This window comes from Daldinia loculata (genome assembly GCF_022478755.1).
Source record: "Daldinia loculata strain CBS 113971 unplaced genomic scaffold F4817scaffold_38, whole genome shotgun sequence".
In the NCBI taxonomy this organism is placed as follows: Eukaryota; Fungi; Ascomycota; class Sordariomycetes; order Xylariales; family Hypoxylaceae; genus Daldinia; species Daldinia loculata.
The window spans coordinates 39899-59901 of record NW_026054892.1 but is presented as its reverse complement, the minus strand read 5'-3'; the positions used below and the strand labels follow the sequence as shown (position 1 = coordinate 59901).

The window sequence follows — 20003 nt, the reverse complement described above, 5'->3', positions numbered from 1 at the left end:
CAGTACGTACGTATATGTAATATTAAAAACTTTATGTATTTTAAATGAGCGACAAGTTCGGCCACCATAGCTGTATTTTCGTCTTACGGCCGATAGCCCTCTTTATGTTCCGGGATATGGTCGGTACGATTGAAAATGTGCTGGTGGAGGTGGGCTGAACTGAGAGTAGTCTGATTGTGGAGGTGGTGTCGGGTTTGAGATCCATGTGTACGTTGCTGGGTCGTCGGCAGGGTTCAATTGGTCACCAGGAGTAATGGGCGATACTATATCATCTTCGCTCGGCTTGCGTGGCCCCGGGACAAAGGTAGACGGAATTGCCTGCACTTGAGAATGCCTTTGGTCCCTATGATCTCTATGATTCCTATGGTCCCTATTATCCCTAGGCATGGCAACTGGTTCAAAGTGAGTAGGTGGCGGGTAGCCTACAACGTGTTGGGTCGATGCTTGTGCCATCTGCGGCGGTAATTCCCCGTAGAAGTCTGATTGGTATTGAGGTTCGGGTAATCCTCCACCATATACACTATTACGTGGGAAATCTCGTGGTCGAAACGGAGGCGAGCCTTCTATCTCCTTGCCTTCCGCCTCATTCTTCTTACGCTGGCGTCGGCGTAGACAGAAGAAGATAGCAGCAGCTATCAGCGAGAGTACAGCAACCCCGCCAACAACTCCGCCAGCAATAGCTCCGGTTCTACTCGACCCGTTACTACTCTGATGTGTGACTACTGCGTCTGGAGATGATGGACTGGAGCTCGGGGAAACGGTGACAGTTACAACATTGGTAGGATCGGTACCCGTTCGAGATCGATCGGACGTAGATTGAGAAGCGGTTGTGATATCGCTCGGTGGTACCCAGTTCGGCGGCGCACTGGTTGCGATTATACTAGACCCTGCTTCCTTACCGCATGCTAGAAAACTAACTCCATTGAAATTTTCGAAGAAATTGGCGTTGTATAAATAAGTCACACAATGGGGTTGTGCTGGTTCATCACTTTCCCGGACTTGGTTAATGAGAATTAGGAGAGGATGGATGAGTCTTAAGCTCACCAGAGTAGCGTCCTAGCAGTATCAGTTAAAGAAGATCCTAATCTTGTTGATTCCAAGCATGTCGTCGGTATTCTGCAATTACGACGATTGGTCTCGGTACAACATCCTGCTGCGAAAGATGCCGGTGCCTCGTAACAGTAACCTCCCCCACCGCACGTAATCGCCGGCGCTACTAAGAGTTAAGACGGGAGCTTTTCGTAGTTTTATTAAGTAATTCATGATCTAAATCATCACCTACCGCTAATATTATCGGCCGGCCACCCGCACGTAGCAACACTAGCAATAATTGTGGTGGTAGTCTCATCCTGCCTCCTCCTCAGCTCAAAATCGAACGGCTCGGCCGCCGGCGGCGCAGTCGGTTTCGGTGCCCATCCTACAGGATCTATTGGAGAGGCGGCAACAACGTCTTTAGCCGGACCCCAATTCCCCGCATTACGACCAGAGGGAAATAGTAAGCTAGCATCAACATTGGTGATCGCATAACTCAAGGTGGCCAGCCTGAGGGCGGATTTCATGTTGGTACAGGTTTGCCCATTCAAGAGGCAAAAAAAGGTCAGAAACAAATCCCAGAGCTACTGTAAAGGGGGGGTGCGGACGAGCCGCTTTTAACGTGCAACGTGCGGCGACTTACATACCGGGACCGGCTATCTAACTGCCCAGTAAGGCTTCAGCTGAGACGAAATCCCCACCCCCGTAGATGGCTGATGAGACCTTGGGATTACTGGATGAGACCCTGGGGGTGACCGGTGCAACGTAAGATTGGGGCAGTACATAGAAAAGCAAGTAAGCAAGCCAATATCACATAGGTATATATATGACCAACCAACCATCTAGTCACCGATTCAGTCGAATAGGCCAATCGGCCGCGTGCAGTATCGCCGGGGACTTGAGAAGAATATTTGATAGAGGGGACTATTTTGCGTCATTCATCCCATATTATAAGAGTACTTGAGTGTTGTACTCAATGTCTTAGGAGATGCTATAAACAAGCATCTCCGCATCTTCCTTGAGATAAGCAAAGTCGTCAGAAGAGGAATACATAGTAGGACAGGATAGAGATTTTCCGTGTCTTAGCTTGACGGCTGGCGGCGTCGAACCAAAGGTAGCATTCAGCCGGAAAGCGGCTTGCAGCCAAACTACCAGATCAGATCAAGGCTGGTGATTATGACCAGGTAGGAATATCCATCGTTTGCATAACGAATAAACGCCACGCGGTCGGTGAGTTGCGTGAAATTCTACTAGAAAAGGACTTATGTCAACCCCGCAAATTGAAGGATCAAAAAAGCACAATCTGCCAACAATCATTCCCTAAGAATTGGGCGTTTGGAATAAATTTAGGAGGTCCATGCCGTCGGGACCGAATTGCCATGTGTCAGCTTTTACCGGATGTCAACGGCCAGCTGCCAACTTATAAAACAAAAGGGACAGGTGTCAACAGGTGAGAGGTTCTTGAATGACAACCCGCTTGGCACCTGTCATAATAAATCAACCATGTCTCCTCGAATACTTCACTAATGAACGTTACTCAAGTTTCATAATACATATCTGTCGCGTTTGACTAGTCATTAGCGCATCTCTTCGCACCATAAACTATCGGACCAAGGATCAACATGGAATAAGACGTAAGAGCCAAGCCTCTAACCAGCTCAACAGCTAATCACACCGCTTCCATCACTAGTTGTCGTACATAAAGGTCGGCGGTGCAAGTCATTAGTTATGAGCGTAGGAATACTCGTATGGAATGAATCGCTGGATTGTATTTAAAACGCGTGGTTGATAGGAGCGAAGTTGAGATTGGCCAGTGACAGGATCACGATATGATGCCCTTGCTCTTAAAATAGAATACTGTTCTAGAAGTCATTGATATTTCCATAATCAAAGCAACAGCGTATAGGATGAGGTTAGTACTGTAAGCCTTCGTGTTGAACACGTCCATTAGAGGTATCAATGCGCATTACCCGTAGTAGTATAAATAGCTGAGGATCCATTGCGGTTCACATCCGTTCTTCCCGGAGGACTTAGGACGGGTTAGTCCTTAGAACTGTCATATGATGGAAGCCTCAATATAGAAGGCATAGTTTTCTATCTATTTTAAACATGTCAAGTCTATTCCTTTAAAGTCGGTGAAGCATACATCTTAATCATTGCGCCTTATGATCTTCGTCGCCTCAGCCTCAGAGAGGATCTTAAGGAGTCTCTAATATCCATAGCTCTACGTTATATCGATCGATCTCGATCCTAAGAGTAGTAGCACGTTACGCCGGGGACATGTGAAATGTATATACTAGTGCAACTTGTTTGCCACGTTGAGGATTTGTTCGCAAGACTCGAGCAACCCAATGATCTGGAACCTCAAAACAAGATATACTGTGTTCGTTCCGGATGAAAAAGTACTACACAAAGCTAAGGGCTTGTCAAAGTGGAAAATAATGTCATTCCTTACAAATACGATCTCCAAGGTCAGTCTCAATTTAAATCCTCTTGAGTGATCTTTTAGTCTCACATATCTATCTGTTACCGTTTGAAGGCAAGAGTCTAGTTACCAATTTCCATATTCCGGAAGGTCCAAATACAATCCATCATCGAGATAGTCTACGAGAATTGTTAGAATCTTCCTTGGCTAGTAGCGTGGTGCTGTAGACATCATAAACACTTACCATCGCCGGTGACACCCATGTCGGGGTAGGTTGAGCCAGATACACCAAATAGATCTAAATTATCTATTGGTTCACTATCTTGATACCTCGGCTCCTCAAAGTGACTCGACACATCTATATACGCATTGGTTGTTTCAGGCCCATGAGGTTCTAAGATGTTTGTCTGGTTTATATCGGGCATCTGGTCCTGTGCACTAGTGTTTGGTAAAGGCCCTTGTACTGATGGTGAGGTCATAATGGGTTCGCCAAGTTCCTGATTTAATCGTGTTCCTTGGCCAGCAACATTAAGAGCGTGTCTTAATGCCTCCATAAGATCATCCCTATGGTTACGGGTTGGAGCTAGTTGAGGTCGGTCGGCTAAGAGAAAATCAAAGACTTCCAAAACCCTGGACTGGTAGGCATCCTGTATCTGTGGTTCTTCATAGTCTATATGCTTGCATAGTCAGCATAACAGGTAGACATTACTTCGGAGGTTGTCTTCAATGAGTCCTGGCGAAAAGCTCAATGCTGCCTAGGTACGACTCACATGCTGTCGGAGGCCTTTGCGCCTCAGGAAAGAGAGCATCCCAGGCAAGGAACCATCGTTCTTCATCAGAAGGCTCACCCTGGGATTTGCGTCTTCTCTTAAAAATATCCTTAACCCTATCCCATGTAGCTTGAGACATACCGCGTTCTTGTTCGAATGTCAGTCGGTCACATCTCGGATCCTGGGCCAAATGATTTTGTAAGTCCCCGGGCATGTCGAAAATATGCCCACATCGGGGGCATTGGTGCAAGGTATGGACACGTTCTAAGTGTCGCCTTTTTTCAAGTCAGCTTATATTAGGTATTTAGGTACACATAGTTATGTAGACGGACTTATAATGGTTAAGAGATGAGAATCCAGGACCAGCACACGATTTATACCGTGTCGCGGTCCTCCCTCTGGTATTTCTTGGGCTAAATGTTACTCTGTCGAAGATATTGTACCCGCAGGCAAACCTTCTGTGAGGTGACGATCTTTCTGGAGGATGGCAGTCGACGAGGACTCGGTCGTCATGATCATCGCTTCCGAGAGTCTGGTCCTGGTTTAAATTACTTGGGAGCGCTCCGTCGATACGCTTTCTCTTTGTAGGCCTCGAATTGCCTCCGCAGCTAACTATGATACTTGATTCCTGAAAGCTGTCGGCGCCGTGCGATGAGATGGCCCCATACCCGTAAACCCGTGCTCGGCGATCTAGTGGAAGTTGTACCAAATAGTTGATCACTCTGTCTGCCAGTTGCTTATTGGACGAAAAGACCCGTCTTATGGCGTTGTTTAAATTTTCAAATGGATCATATTCGTCGTCGTCGGACGATATGTCTGTTGAAGTTTCGGAATCAAGGGAATCAGAATCGCTCATTTCATGAAACCGTGTTTGGATGTTGTCTCTGACTTTGGGAGGAGCCAACATCTTAACCGCAACACGTCTTGGCTGGTTGGAGTAATTAGACCATTTCTCAAACCCAGACTTCCAGTTTAGAGAGTATTTGGGGCCTGCATGTGGTAGTTGAGAGGGGATTGCTCGTAAGTCTTTGAAATTTGTATAGCCCTTAGTCCTCTTACGTATAAGAGATAGGTCTGATGTTAATGGGAGCAGTGATCCCCGCCTGACAGGCGAATAGCGAGGTGGACTCCTCTGACACCTAGCAAGCCTGAAGATGTGAAGTTAGCGTGGCAATATAAATACACAGTACATTATAAGCGTACGAAGAAGTCCTTGAAAGTGTTGAATCATCCGTTAAACTGGGACATGGTGATGAACACTTAGTTTCGTATTCATTTTCGTACGCTGATAATCGCAGTTCTGTTGGGCGACTGGGGGGCTAAGTTGGGGGTCAGACTACCCTGAAGTTAAATAGGGGAATTGGGTATGGGAAGTACCTTATATGCTCCGGGGAGTTTTTCAAACAAGCTAGTTAGATAATTAACATATTCTTCCATAATATGTTCGCGGTTGATGTTGTTATTCGTCAAACGAGCAAACAGGTTACAGTCATCCCACGGACCGTAACATATTTGCTCACCATCCAACTCGAGTAATTTATCTTCATATTTTGGGGTTGTGATTCCATCACCAGCAAACTCCGAGCCTGTTTGGAAAACGGTTGTCCCGGTACTGAAACTTTTGCTTCTGGTTCTTGATAGCCCCATTGTAGCAAATGTATAAGATCATCCACAAGGCTGTCTAGAAAAAGACAATGCTAAGTTAGCATAAAGGAAAAATTATAACAATAGAATTATATAAAATATGGAGTTGGATATAGGAGCAAAACTTAAAAGGTCAAATTGAGGTTGTGCCCGATCGCAGGTGGGAATTGGTAATTACCCTCTAGTTGCGCAGCTGCGCCGGTATTTTTTCGGAGATAGCTTGTGTGACGTCAGGCTCACACTTGTGCATTGTGTGGTTGCCTCTGAGGAGAATAGAAAACGCACGTCTTATTTCTCCTGAGAAAATAATCAGCGAAATAAAATAGAGATAAGTATATTTCAATTAAGTTGAATTAGCTAAGGGTAATATATGGAAATTTGAATAGAGACCTAAAAAGATGATCCAAGTATAGAGACTGTTAGGGACATTAGATACATTGACTTTGCATTGGACTTGTAACCTGTCGGGTGTAGTTTGCTAAGTATTGTTTACAGCCTCAAACCTATTTCTACCTCATACAGGCTTTTCTAGTTTCCCACGGCAAGTGGTACAAAAGCTATTTTAATAAACACTAACAGCAACAGCAACCGCAACTGCAGCTGCAACCGCAACTTCCACACAAGTGGTCATGTTGTAACGCCGTACTAGAGAAATGGTTAACTCGTCGGCCTTCTATTGCACAAGCCAATAAGCCGAAGATTCTCGGTTCGAGTCCGGGGTACGGTGATTTTTTTTTAATTATATTTTTGAGGTCATTCCTTTTTGGTTCCTATTCGTATGTTTTCCGAGTATGTACCTGTAAATACCCTAGGTTATGTACCTCTAACACATGCGCAGCTCGATGAAATAATGAGGTGTCTATCTATAGCGCCTTGCAACTTTCTACTGTAGAAGCGAATATAAAAGTAAATTATCAGCCCCTTGTTTTTAATGGCTTTATCTAGGGTGGTGGTTCAATGGACTACTATACAAACTCAAGCCCAAAGTTTGATAAGATGCAGTCAACCCAATCCAATATTGATCTAACTTTTTGACCATATTTATAAAATTTAAAAGCTGCTATATTTAAACCAAATTGTAGTAGACGTTCTCGCCAGAATATTTAGTTCGAAAAAGTCTCATATGATGCTACCGTTAATAGTTGTATTAGAATCATCTATTAAGGTTGGTTTAGTATGGTACTAGATTGCCGACAAGTGGTAGATTCAGGTAGAGCAGGAAATATAAAGCGCTACCAAACTTCAGAATAAAATCAACTGATTTCAAAGTTATGAACTGATGACATAGATGTAGGTATCAACAATAAATCCTCAGCTAAGAGACTACGGTAGTTTCTTATGATTAAGCAAAATCTATTTCATTAGTTGCCTTAGGGACACTTATAATCTCCACTGAAACCGACGAATTAAGACTCAACGAACAATTGGCACATTCTTCAGGTAACATTATAAACGGCTTGGGCCAGTCAGGTTCAAAGGAGTGCATACCATGGTTTACTCACACCTAAGGGGATAACATATTTTCGTAAAACCGCCCCTCACGCCATCATACCCTATCCTTGAGCCTTTACTCTGTGGCTCCCGATATGATAAATTCGAAAACGCCTGATGGATTACCGTCATATCTCTAGATGAAGTCCAGCATGAGTTCCTGCGTTCTTGTTACCATTATGGAACGAATACATGTTTACAGGCCTCGGGATTCTTTCTCATCTCTAATATACGGACTTCTCTGGGGATTATATAAATTACCATGTTCTTCTCATATAGGTATCTAGGTACTTAATACTTATGAATAATCGGTATTTCACGTACCTACAGCTCAAGTCTATCTACCATGTAGGTGCGCAAGGGCAATATAAGACAGTATCCCCTAAAGAGAGGACTATGGCGAGGAAGCCTCTTCTCTGGCAGAGTTGTGATGGGCGTATGATTCACCCGTATATTTTTGACTAGCCGAACCGATACGTAACCAGATTCTCTCTTAGGCCGATAATAAGCATCATGTACTACTTTGACGTAAGATTTTCTATGATGAGCATGAGTTATGGGTGTGCTTATTTTCGAGCGTGGCTACTCATACTAAAGCGAATGAAGAACAACGGCGTGACTTGGATAGGTAGAACTTTTGTTTCTCGCCATTCATTGCGTGGCATCACCACCTAACACATACCGATAAACCTTTTTCACAGCCATACCATGGATGAGAACAGGGAACGATGTTCCTGTTCATACGATAGAGGCGATTATTCCGAGACAGGATGCAATCGACCATGAATGCAATTATCTAAACATGTAAATATTTGATAGGTAGCTACGCATTGCATCTCTCATCGTGGTCCCACTGAGGCGAAAAGTAAGCTCACCAGCCTCACCACTTACAAAGAAGGATGGGTGGTGAAGGGGGGATCGACATGTCTACGCACATACCTAGGTATTTTTCTTCCCCTTCTTTTAGCTTCATGCAATGGGTTTCGTTCCGGAAGTAATGAAACCGTACCCATCTACTACGCAGATCTGTCTACTTTGTCATTTCTGACCGACCGATAGTTGTCGATCAGCAACCGTTCCAGGTACCTGGCAGGTCGAACCAGCGATCGCGAGGAGATACCTAACCTATGTAAGCCTTGCGCGGAAAATCCGCTATTGGCGCACTACATAGGTACGGCGGATATAGACAAAGAAAACTCGTACGAGAAAAACTCCAAAAGTAAGCCGCGCCGCGGAGCTAGGGGTGTGGTATCACAGCATATGCGGACGCCACACGCATCCCACTCCAATATCCAGCAAAAGCAGGCTGCGAAAGAAGTATGATGGAGATCGTATGTAGCCAGGGTACCCAAACCGGGGAGTGCGGGTTACGGCATCGCGACCTCGTGGACTTCCCGTTAACTGGGGCCGGCCGGGGTTTAAACGGTTGTAGGCTCGTATGCATGTACGCACACATGTAAAGGTATCCAAAGTAGAAGTCAGAAAGGGTATCGTATGCAGGGCGGGAAGGGCGGGATATTACCACGACTATTCCCCATACGACGGGATGATGTAAGTGTCCAGCTACTTGTAATGAAATGTAATGTACGTGCGCGTGCGCGCGCATTGAACCGCTCTCCGGCTGTCTAGGGGGTTCCTGTTTCCGTCGTCGGAGTTACGATAGCCTTATTAGGGTAGCCTTCCCCCTCCTCCGAAAAGAACATGTTGACCCCCGTGCTGTGGCGGTTGACAGCAGCGAACAGGGTGCATCATACGGATTATCATGGTAGGGCTTGCGTGCCTCGAACGCGTCTGTATGGGCGACGACCCTGGACGTGTTTGCTGGACCCCCGTCTGCGATCGTCGGGGAACACGTACATAATTGACCAGATCGCGGGAACCCCTTGCCCCAAGGTGTCGTTTACCTAGCTGTTCGAGGCGTGGAAGCTCAGACACAAAGTTGTACTGATCGCGAATAAGGGAGTTCTAGCACTTTTCTATGTAGAGATCTAGTTTACTGAGTATTTATTCCGTATTGTAGGCAGCTAACGGAAGATGTCTCGGCCGAGGAGGAAAATGAAATTACGTACCAAGGTATAGGAGCTCGAAGCTGCCCCTGTCAGTAACGTAACAGGACAAACTCCAATTGGTCAATTCAATAAACCTAGTAACAATGTTCAAACAAGAAGGAACTGATTCCATCATTGTCTCTCCTTTGTATAACTTATTAAGTAAAGCTTCGATTTAGGTTGGTTTGATGCACCTCTTTCGAGACTAGATAGTTGTATAGCTGCCCTTTGATACCTAGAGAGCTATTAATATCTGCTATAATGCCGTGTTGTATTAATCATTGTAAGCTACTTACTGCACGTGTGTAATCTGACGGTATACAGGGTACCTCTGGTAACGAGAGCTGATGTATATCTGCAAGTTCACTTAGAGAATGCTGATAATTCCCTATACCCAATCGGTAGTTATTTAGAAGCTGGTAAAAGTAAGATGTTTCAGAATTGCCGGTTTAGTTAACCACTATATTGTGAGTAATTTGCCTACGAACAGGCTTCACGTAGAAGCGAATGATATCGTTAATATGTAGTTCCCCTGAGGCTGCCTCACTTTCTTGGAATCCGATGGTAATTAGACGTCCTCCCTTTAAAGTAATTTTGCCGCAGTCGACCGATCAACATCCGTATTAGCTCGACGGGCGGTAGCAGGTGCAGCAAGTTACGGCATCGAACCCAGACGTCTGGGACGGACGGGATCGGGTCCAAGGACTCGGGCCGCATGGCTTGAGCCGACAGTCATTTCGAAGACGAGCCACAACCTACCCCCTGCCCCCATTCCCCCCGGAGAAAAGTGAGGCGTCAGTACCAAGTACCTAATGCTATTTATGCCTCGATACTCCTGCAAACTGCTTTGTCTGCGGATCGCCCCAATCAGAAGAGAAACGATGAGCCCGGAGAGGGGGGGGTCCCTGCATGATGATTTCCGTAAGAACACGAAGACCCCTAGAATGGTCCAGTGTACCTAGGTATTTCTAGTCTTATATGTATCTGCCAGAGGTCCTTGCAGGTGTCACCCGCGTCCCCGACTAACCTTTCAGCGTAAATTAGGAAACAAAGCGCACCGTCCTTAATGAAGCTCCCCGGTAGCCCCAGTAGCAGATCTCACGAGCCTCACAGGGATGTGATGCCTAGCGAGATAGTCTACCGAATTCACGAGCCTGCAGGGCTACGTAATTCGCTGTTTGCTCACGTTTGCGCTCGTTCATGCGGAGAGCCGGGGCATATCCCGTCCAATAGTAGCACACCTAGGTCTTAGAAGAATTGATTTCGAGGCGCGTCACTGCAATGTACGTTCCTCCATGTCTTGGATTTGCGCCGTAATACTATGAACGTTTTTTTCTGTTGCTAGCAAGCTGTAGTACGTAGGTTCGGATTGTCAGGTACGGATTCACTTTTGTTACATCATGTGGCGGTCCGTTTTAACGATCATTCAAGTCACTTTAGCACTTACAGATCGGAAATTTTGAAGCTGTACAAGAATATCTGCTTAGGGACGAGATCATTGGCTGTACTGTGATCTAAGGTAGGTGCTTAAAAAAGATTAGTTGGAAGCTCATATACATAGGGGCCGATGGTCAAACCATGATCCAGGCGAGAAGATCAGTACGTATTCGATTAATTTCTTGCCCATAGCTGAAAGTTTTATATATTCGATTAATTTCTTGCCCATAGCTGAAAGTTTTATATATTAAAAGCACCCGAGTAGCTGAGGATGGCTATGGTGAGTTGTAACCAGGCTAGAGCACATGGAGTATTGTGATAGGGATTGTAAACTGGTACCGTAAAAACTCTGTAATGAGTTTATGCGGCGGTGGCGATTTTCTTGTGATGTCCATACGTATAGTTAGTTGATAGACAAGTAAGTACCTAAGGTTAGGTCGTATCAAGAGTGCTAGTTGGCCTCATTGTCAGCTGGCGTGAAGACTAAGCCTTAAGCACTACGGCACATCCGGTCGAATAGTCTTAGTAGGTGATGTTCACAGGTTGATTGAAAAGAATTATTTGTCAAGTATCAAATAAGGTCATGGCCATTGTCCACACTGATTTTAATCCAGTAGTCGGAAGCTAGCTCCATTATTGCTGTTGACACACAGCATGGCCGCTGTATCACCGATGCCCCATCCGCTTGGTATTCGGTGCTGCAACGTTCCGGAACGATGGAGATGCTGTGTTCCGGACGTTGTGGCTTGGTGGGTCCTGACAGATATTACCTATTTACGGACACAAACCGATTCCGACGCCACAGTTCTGGGATCGCTGTAGTGTTTACAATTCCAAATACCTAACTAGTTGGCTAAACTAATAGCCGATTTCTATTGTTGTTGTTTAAGATGCTTTTAGAGGGGGCAATAATGGTGGCTAGGCCAGGTTGAAGCTGGACTTGATATATTTGGTTAGGTGATTTTGGGTAATGTCCCTTCTTTCGTAGGACCTGACCCCTCGGCTCTGGATTTGCACTGTTTCAAACGTGTTCGTGACCGACCGGAGTACATTCCATTTGCTACTAGAACAACTAAGGGCTGAACCAAAATAACATTGACTTGTTACTGGCTACCTAAGTCGTCCTGTAATTTCTTTTTCCGAAAAGCCTGTATAGGTCAGTATAGGGTGAGAATACCAGAGTCCTACAAGGGGGACATATCCTAACGGAAGAGTTCCTTGTTAGTCAAATTTATGGGGTAACTGAAGCCGCTCCTCAGCCGCTTGAGCTCCAGGTACTTCCTGGAATGATTCGGGAGGTCATATATTATCGAGGCGTTATACTGTACTCCCGGCGCTTAATGTCTTCCGTATTTGTCGCGTGACCCTCTTTCATCGGATCTTCGATGTAGGATTAAATGATAACTCGGTTACCTCCGAGGGGTTAGATTGTGTGTACAATTAAAAAGAACTTAAGGCTACCCAGGTAATAACGAAAGCCCATACATGATAGAATGCACATCAGGGTAACGACCCTGTCTCAGAACTAGCCCCGGGTGTCGAGAGGCACAGATTCTCGGAAGGGAAAGCAGATTACCAGATCAGAGACTAGGTAAAATAAATCTTAAGCATTCTATGTACATCGTCTTAACGATTAATCGACTATTGTGCATATTAGGTAAGGTATAACGACGCGATACGGATGAAATAGAACAGTTTTTTCCCCTGAAGGTCTTAATGTAAAAAGGTGCACTTGTTAGTTGAAGTCGAGAAGTTGCATGTAAGTGGTTCGGTCGTCGGAGATGCACATATGACCTTTGGTTTTTAGTTGGAAGCTTCCGTTGTCTGTAGATGCACCTACATGTATGCACCATTTACCAACCTAGGTAAGGTGTATAAGTGTACCAAAGGAGTATAGGTGTGGGAATGTGGGAATGTTGTAACTATACGGGAGGATTAGCGGCACTAAAGTTGGTAAGTGTGGTAAAGTGTGTACTATATTATACCAGATTACGTGCGCTGTTACGAGGATATATGGCGGTAAGTTCCTGCACCCCCACCTGAACATAGGGCATTTAGGGCAATTTCAGGGGGTGTTTTTCTTTCGCACAAGTACCTACCTAAGGTACCTAGCTGGTGGGGTTCCCAGGAAGTGGGGCCGGCGCAACCCTTAGTCCCGTCCCCGTCGTCGCCGCAAAAACTCAATCTAGGCTTTCTATCCACTGGCTCACTTTTGCTCTAGCTCCTCTCTGATCTCTTCCTTTCTTTGACCAAGCAGGACAGGGGTTCCTACTTACCTACATGACACTTGCTGCAGCGACCCTGACTTTCAACCCTCTATGCAAATCTGGGACTTGAACCCCCTTGAAAAAGCCCTGAGGAACGCTTCGCAGGACCTTGCAGACCCCTCATTAGGAACATATGCATGGCATGTCTCTTGCAGCCTCATCTTCACCAATTCGTCAAGATCATCGCCATCATGGTCCCATATTTTCTGCTGCTTAGATGCTTCGCAAATCCTTATATACCTTGCTCTGCTTATTCAAACTGACGTCGAGCTTTAGAGATCGTCCATCTCTTCTACCTTGCTCGCCCGCGCGCATTTGACTGTGCTGGATGAGAGAGCTATCATGTAAGTCGGGTCTAGTTCTGATTTTATGTTTTGATTTTCGCTTAAAGCTCCTCGCCAACTAGACCCCCCAATTCGAATCTAACCCTAAAATTTTGTAAGACGACAGGTCAATTCCTTGCGTCATCGCTATTAGAGCCGCCCTATACTGCTTCTGGGCAGCTCCCATCGAAGTGGACCGACAGGATTGAAAAATATATACGGACCTACAGACATCGGCCAGGTCGGAATCCAATTGCAAGGCATGGCAAATATACTTGCTACTAGGTACATATATGCTTCTGCAGCTTTGACATGTTCCTATTCTCGGACCATGCCTCTTTTCGTCCTTCTTGTTACTAGTTCAACCCTGTTCGGTACAAGCACCAAGCCTCACAAGTGTGATCGCCCCCCCACAATGATTACATCTACCTAGATCCTGTCGTTAAACCGAGTTTACATGCCGCGAGTGGCGGACCCTCTGGTATAGTTCTCATGGTTCAGCTGCCGAGGGCCGGTTACTGTGACCTCTCTTGTGACCTAGTCACATTGATTTGTTTTTACTTTACTTTTTTATTTCTGTTTTATTTCTTTTTTATTTCTTTTTTATTTCTTCTTTATTTCCCTTGGTATTTTGGTACCTAGTGACTTACAGCCTAGCTTCCCCTTTCCCCTTGACTCGAAGCGGACTGGTCTATGTAGGCGAAGATGATGAAAAAGGCAAGGACAAGCTACAAGTCTTCAAAGTGGTATTAAAACCTTCAACGGCCCGCCGTCTTTACCTAGTATCGAAATCCATCGTCCGGTTAACTTCCTCTCTCTTGATTGGCGTACCGCGGGTCAATTCGATGTGGAGCATCTGCGATGCTTTAGATTGGTACGCTTCCTTTCTTACTACTCGATAAACTACCTACACATCTTACCTTTCCGTCACTTGCACGAACTAGGTATTATATCTAGACTTTTCAAAGCCTCAGTTAGGTGTTACTAGACACTCCCGGAACTCGTTCCTTTACAGAGAGGCAGCAGCTCGGATTTTTAGATCTACTAGGCACAGCTACCGACGTTACCTTGACGGCATGCCATTTCGTCCTCAGGGAGGTGGGCCTCCCGGATTCCCAATGCCGTTTCACTCGTCCCAGTCCCGGTCACCTCCGCAGGCTTCCTCATCACGAGGGATGGCGGCTGGGATAGATCCTTCGGGTCCCTTTATCCCGTTTCGAGAATCACAGTTCGACATTCTCGAGTGGTACCCGCAATTTCAGTCATGTGTCAGGTACTTTTTGGATCACGCCCAGCACAGTGGTCCGGTACAGGCCGTTGCGGCATTCATAAATATACAATTACCTTTTCAAAAACAGCAGCATCCTGTTATCTCATCACAGTTGCCTGGATCGCCGGCGGGCGTGTCGTCTCCGTCGCCAATTCTTCCAATACCAAATCGTACACCAATATCTATCTCTTTGACGCCATACATCCGGCGGCTAGTAGCAACTGGTTTAGATCTTCCGGGTGTGTTGCATGGGTTCTTTGGAGACGACTGGGTTGCCGGGATAGGGCACCTTCATGAAGTGGAGCGGAGAAATTTCCTCTTCGCCGCTAAGAGTGCCGGCTGGCTGAAGGTTAAGTCCCAATACGACATGCCGGATGAGCAGACCATTCCTTTCCTGCGTCCTCTACAGAACGTCACGGAGAAAGAGATTGTTAGCGCAGAGGCAAACTGGAGCGAATGGCTGGCAATGCAAGACTGGATGGTCGGTCCTAGGTCACCTGATGTCGATAGAGAGATGGCAGCTGTGAAAAGCGAAGATGCCTGAGACACGAAGCGGGTATCGCTAATGTAGTCTCTCCATACCTTGGGAGGACAGTGGGCAACCAAGATACATGATGCCCGGATATTAGACGGGATAGACGGGATATAAGGGTTGACTGGATGCGGTTTGCTCTGGGGGAAGGGATCAGGCAGGCGTAAGGGTTTCATTTCACGGCACCAGAGATGATTAACTAGAGATCATCAAGCTGAGGGTTTTCCTTTAAGCACCCTCGGGATAATGGGTCGACTCGAGTGTACCGCTACGCGCCTTATACTTATCCACAGGATAGAAGGGAAGGGAAAACGCGGGCGATTTTCTATAAAAGACTGGATTGGTTCGAACTGATTAGCTTTGTAGATACCTACATGTATCTTAGGTCTTGCGTAGGATATAATGGGGCGGTAGGTATAATAATTAAGTTGAACTCGAAATCTGTTTACAATACCTATATGCGTAGTATTGGATGTGGCGTTTTATTAATATTTGGCTCGCTTGTTGCGGCATGAAGATAAGGGGGCTTTTGCCATCCATTCCATTGACGGGTCTTTTGTAGAGCATGCGTGGCCCAAGCTCCATATCCTAGCTAGCACGTTGTAGCCCTAATTGTGCCCTTGGCCTTGGCTGGATCCCAGGCCGGATTAGCAACAAGAGCCACTAGATAGGGACCTACCTAGGTACCTAGGTAGCCTAGCCGGAGCACCTACCGATAGTGGGCAAGGTAGTAGCGCTAAGATAACCACCGACGTCAATTTGTCGCTGCCGCATTTCTGAGAGCTCAGCCTCGCGAATTCAAAACCTACAGTTACAACATATAAACACAACATACACATAACACCATAACGCATAAAATATATGATACCTGTTATAAAGGAAAAACACGCAATACGGAGTCCAACATAAACCAATCAACCACGCACCGTCAATGTACCAATCAACATCCGATATTCGAGGACCTGAACACGGTATTTGAAGATGGAGATGGATGTGGATATGACGAAGGCGGAGGACAGCTTGACACATAGATCTATACAAGACCATGTCAATCCGAGAGAGGAGTGGGATAAGTTCCTTAATAGATGCTTATCGTCTCGTCTTGACGTGGATACTTTTGAGTCTTATATTCCCATGATGCATTCGAGATATCCATTACCTCCAGCTATCATCGCCGACATTTTCTTGAAACCTCAACCTTCGAATCCCGAAAGCCTTGACCCTCGCATCCCACGGTATTTCCAAGGTCTAGTCAAGTACAAGCTCATAGACACTCCTTCTATACTCAAGGCGTTATACAAGTATTCGACATCACATGCGCAAGCTTCGAAGGCCGGCAATGGCTCATTAGAGAATTCGGAGGATAAGACACATCTAAGATGGGGTAATTCTTATGGTGCTGAAGAGGTTATTTTCTATCGCCTCACGAAAGCCGTCGCGATGGGGTCTGGTATCGGAAGTTCTGGGGATGCCTTACAAATATGCAAATTGATGGCCCAGTGGATGACATTATTCACTTCGGCCTCGACAGCATTTGCGCACGATGTCATGAGCCAATTGCATAGCCCACAGTCCAGGGATGAAATGGAAGCAGCTAGAGCCGCGTTTGTTATGCTTCTCTTAGCCATCTGTGAGAGCCAAACATTTCTAAACGCTCTCAGCCGTCCGTTTGCAAAATGTACGTGTTTGCGCCTTGCAATTCTCGTCCCTAACACGAATCTGACCGGGCTGACATTATATAGATGCGCGAAGGGCTCTATCCGAAAGCCTAGCAAGCTTTATTCCGTCTATCCTCCAGAGTGCATCGCAGATTGCCAGTCGACTCGAGCTATTCCGCACCGAGACTCTTGCCTCTTTCGAGCCGGCTGATAAGAACAAGGGCACCACCAATTCTGGGTTTGATGATATTGAGTCGACGATGGCTCTAGACAATTTCGTCGTACCTGAGCTGCCAAATGTTAACTCGCGAGCTGGCTTATACATTTACTTGAATGCCTCAGTAGGATTCTGAAAATGCACCTTTATGAAGTAAGGACTAATTTTGTTTAGCTTGTTGGGAGACCCCTGATAGATGACGCTGCTCTCTTCAACTATCTGCATAATAGGTATCAGGTATGTGTCGTGCTCAACGCGCTGTTCGAAGAAATATGTTAACATAAGGTAGGGAGATATACAGTCCACGACAATTGATCTAATACTAGCTTCTTTCGATGTCCTCGCCAACGCAGTATTTCGTAATGAAGGCCACCAGGCGAGCTACCTTCTTCGATCTTATTTGATCAACAAATTACCCTTGCTTTTAGCAACGTTGGCGACGTCCATGTATCCTCCGTTGTCAGCTCAATTCTGTATCACCGAGGCACTTAGTCATGTTGACACTAATGCTTTCCCAACACTGTCTGCCATGTTTGATGATACACACAACAGCAATACCTTTACCGACAGCGTTCGTCAGGATTTCTGTTTTGCTTGTTGTCTACATGGGTTAATTCCAGAGTCAAGTATTGAAGGTTTACTCGGCGAAATTACGTATCAAACTCTACCACAGGCAGGTCGGTATGTCAAGGAGCAATTAGTCGAGGAATGCATGGGAGATCCGGAAAGGATTCAACGACTAATTGGCGAACTGGACAATATGGACGGGAACGTCGGGGCAGTTTGTCAAGCTCTAGCAGAGGTAAGCACCCGAACCATACCAACATTAAGACTCGAGTGCTAAGGGAAGAACGCTAGGTTATCGGTCGTCTTTGCAATAACAAAGAAACTATGACCTTGAAGCTTCTCTGTAGCCAACTTGCTAAGAAGCCGCTGCTACTAGATGTAATGCTTCTGTTCTGCAAGCCAATTACTATGTTACATCCTCTCTGCGAGCTACTGGATAACCACTGGCGCTACGAAGAGGACCAAGGGGAATATCAACCCGTTTATGAAGAATTCGGGTCCGTACTTCTTTTGGTATTGGCATTCGTTCATCGCTATAATCTTTCGACCATGGATCTCGGCATTCGATCAGACTCGTTCGTAGCCAAACTACTCAGCGTGCACCAGCTCAACAGGCCGCTAGAGGAGTTAACAGATCGAGAGAACGGCCATTTGGATGGCTGGATACGCGGCCTTTTCGATACTGAATCAGGTGGGCTGGCGGACGAACTGTTATCTTCGTGTCCTCCACAGGATTTCTATCTACTTGTCCCCACACTATTCCACCAGATTGTTCTCGCATATTGCACAAGCCATCTTGACGAAGAAAGCCTCAAGACTGGTGTTGAATGTAAGTTTTAAATTAACAAACTCTCCTAGATTGCGTGCTGATTCGGACCTAGATTTAGTGAATACGTTCCTACTCCCATCCCTCGTGCCGGCAATTCTATACATGTCTAATCTGCTCTGGGTGGAGCTTAGCCATGGCCAGGAACACAAAGCGGTTATTAGGATCTTGCAGCTGGTCCTCTTAACTAAACAAGGCTCAACTGAGGCCCAGACGATGCTATCTTCCGTTGTAAACATCATTGCGATACCGCTGGATTACTCGCTGCGATCATGTCAGCGATGGGAACCCAAAAACCAGGCGATAGAGCCTCTGCTTAAAGCGATGAGAGAAAATATCCGCCTCTCGCGACGAACTGCCAGCGCTGCTAATAACGAGCTCGATGCATGGTGTAGTACAGCGAATGGGGGGCTTGCCGCACTTGTTCGGCATTTGGTGCAAAGCTTTGTATCGTGGAGCGTTCATCCAGGCCTTAATGTGGTGCCAACTTCATATACGCATCGCCAGATTCTAACTGCTTTACGGATGCTTGGCGCAAAGCGATTTCTATACATCGTCCTAGAAGAAGTCAAGGTACAGACTGAGGCTGGTAACGGAAGTATTGCCCACGATATCGCCACCGCCCTCATATGCGCTCCTGATGTGACCAATCTACCGCCACCAACAGAAGCGGTGCTTCATTTAGACTCGGCAAACCGACCCTACGTACCTCCACAGTTACGAATTTCCCTTCAAGCGGCCTTGAGGGCAGAGGCGGAAGATTGCAAAACCATTCAGAAGTCGGATCCGGGCATGGCCGAGATCATCGTTCGCCTGTACCGCAAAGTCGAGGCGCAGATGCTCATGCCTCCGCCTGCCGAGTCGATACTGCAAGGCGAGCTGGCTAATTTAGGACTGGGAGAGAACGCGCACGCGCTCGGAAATGCGTTAGCCGCAGCCGCCCAAAATGAGAGCTTGGGGGCAAATGACGGAAGCATGAATTTAGATCTCGGAAGCGGTGGCCACGACATGGGCCATCTCGGCGGTCCGGGTGACTCTAGTCACCATGGCGGAATCGACTTCGGATCAAGCGACGATATGTTTAGCGGTCTCGGAGGCGGTAGTGGTGGTGCTGATCTCCTTGACAGCTGGGATTTAACTTGAGTAGGTAGTGCCATAAATACCCTTTCTATTATTGGATTAAGCATAGGCGTGAGCGAGGCGTTTTACGTGGGAGGAAAAACTCTCTTCCTCGGTTGGGTGAGTTTTGGCTATAAGATAAGGCCATATAGCATGAAATAGCTATGATAAGTAGGTAGGTAGGTAATGATAGAGTTGAGCTACGCTTGGCATATTTAAATACCTACCTAATGCTTTTTGTCAATGCCTCTATTCCCAAGCACGCAATTCAACCCCTGCAATGCGGTCATTGGAGATAAGAGGTAGGTTATTCGATTGATTACCTAAACTAGCATCATAGCTACACTCTAGACATTATGTGAAATACAATTGAAATA

At 46.1% G+C, this 20003-nt stretch overlaps 4 protein-coding genes and 1 non-coding gene across 5 annotated transcripts; 3 read left to right on the top strand and 2 right to left on the bottom strand.

Moving 5' to 3' along the window:
- Positions 1 to 102: 102 nt before the first annotated feature.
- F4817DRAFT_317604 (uncharacterized protein) lies at positions 103 to 1559 on the bottom strand (the record flags this gene model as incomplete). Its single annotated transcript, XM_049300822.1, has 3 exons — positions 103 to 988; positions 1045 to 1213; positions 1283 to 1559. 3 exons carry the CDS (start codon positions 1557 to 1559, stop codon positions 103 to 105), a joined length of 1332 nt encoding a protein of 443 aa, XP_049157288.1.
- A 1748-nt stretch (positions 1560 to 3307) lies between these two features.
- F4817DRAFT_342952 (uncharacterized protein) lies at positions 3308 to 6022 on the bottom strand. Its single transcript, XM_049303968.1, has 6 exons — positions 5605 to 6022; positions 5431 to 5546; positions 4560 to 5375; positions 4228 to 4502; positions 3702 to 4127; positions 3308 to 3636 (listed from the first exon to the last, which is right to left on the bottom strand). The coding sequence occupies exons 1-6, from the start codon at positions 5872 to 5874 to the stop codon at positions 3584 to 3586; spliced, it is 1956 nt and encodes a 651-aa protein (XP_049157287.1). The 5' UTR covers positions 5875 to 6022; the 3' UTR covers positions 3308 to 3583.
- Positions 6023 to 6510: 488 nt separating this feature from the next.
- On the top strand, positions 6511 to 6598 carry F4817DRAFT_t114. The gene has a single exon. It is a non-coding gene; the product is annotated as a tRNA-Arg (tRNA).
- Positions 6599 to 14090: 7492 nt separating this feature from the next.
- Positions 14091 to 15692, top strand: F4817DRAFT_342925 (uncharacterized protein). Its single transcript, XM_049303967.1, has 2 exons — positions 14091 to 14311; positions 14382 to 15692. Exon 2 carries the CDS (start codon positions 14514 to 14516, stop codon positions 15249 to 15251), a length of 738 nt encoding a protein of 245 aa, XP_049157286.1. The 5' UTR covers positions 14091 to 14311; positions 14382 to 14513; the 3' UTR covers positions 15252 to 15692.
- A 304-nt stretch (positions 15693 to 15996) lies between these two features.
- Positions 15997 to 19997, top strand: F4817DRAFT_169157 (Med5-domain-containing protein). Its single transcript, XM_049298185.1, has 6 exons — positions 15997 to 16917; positions 16982 to 17238; positions 17289 to 17351; positions 17404 to 17916; positions 17973 to 18510; positions 18563 to 19997. The coding sequence occupies exons 1-6, from the start codon at positions 16221 to 16223 to the stop codon at positions 19648 to 19650; spliced, it is 3156 nt and encodes a 1051-aa protein (XP_049157285.1). The 5' UTR covers positions 15997 to 16220; the 3' UTR covers positions 19651 to 19997.
- Positions 19998 to 20003: the final 6 nt, after the last annotated feature.

Bases quoted from the DNA above. Each gene is read 5' to 3' on its own strand.
- F4817DRAFT_342952 (XM_049303968.1), bottom strand. From the start codon at position 5,874: ATGGGGCTATCAAGAACCAGAAGCAAAAGTTTCAGTACCGGGACAACC. The intron at 5,376-5,430 runs GTACGCTTATAA...TCACATCTTCAG, and splicing joins ACACTTTCAAGGACTTCTTC to GCTTGCTAGGTGTCAGAGGA. The intron at 4,503-4,559 runs GTCCGTCTACAT...ACTTGAAAAAAG, and splicing joins TCATCTCTTAACCATTATAA to GCGACACTTAGAACGTGTCC.
- F4817DRAFT_342925 (XM_049303967.1), top strand. From the start codon at position 14,514: ATGCCATTTCGTCCTCAGGGAGGTGGGCCTCCCGGATTCCCAATGCCG.
- F4817DRAFT_169157 (XM_049298185.1), top strand. From the start codon at position 16,221: ATGGAGATGGATGTGGATATGACGAAGGCGGAGGACAGCTTGACACAT. The intron at 17,352-17,403 runs GTATGTGTCGTG...AACATAAGGTAG, and splicing joins ATCTGCATAATAGGTATCAG to GGAGATATACAGTCCACGAC. The intron at 17,917-17,972 runs GTAAGCACCCGA...GAAGAACGCTAG, and splicing joins TTTGTCAAGCTCTAGCAGAG to GTTATCGGTCGTCTTTGCAA.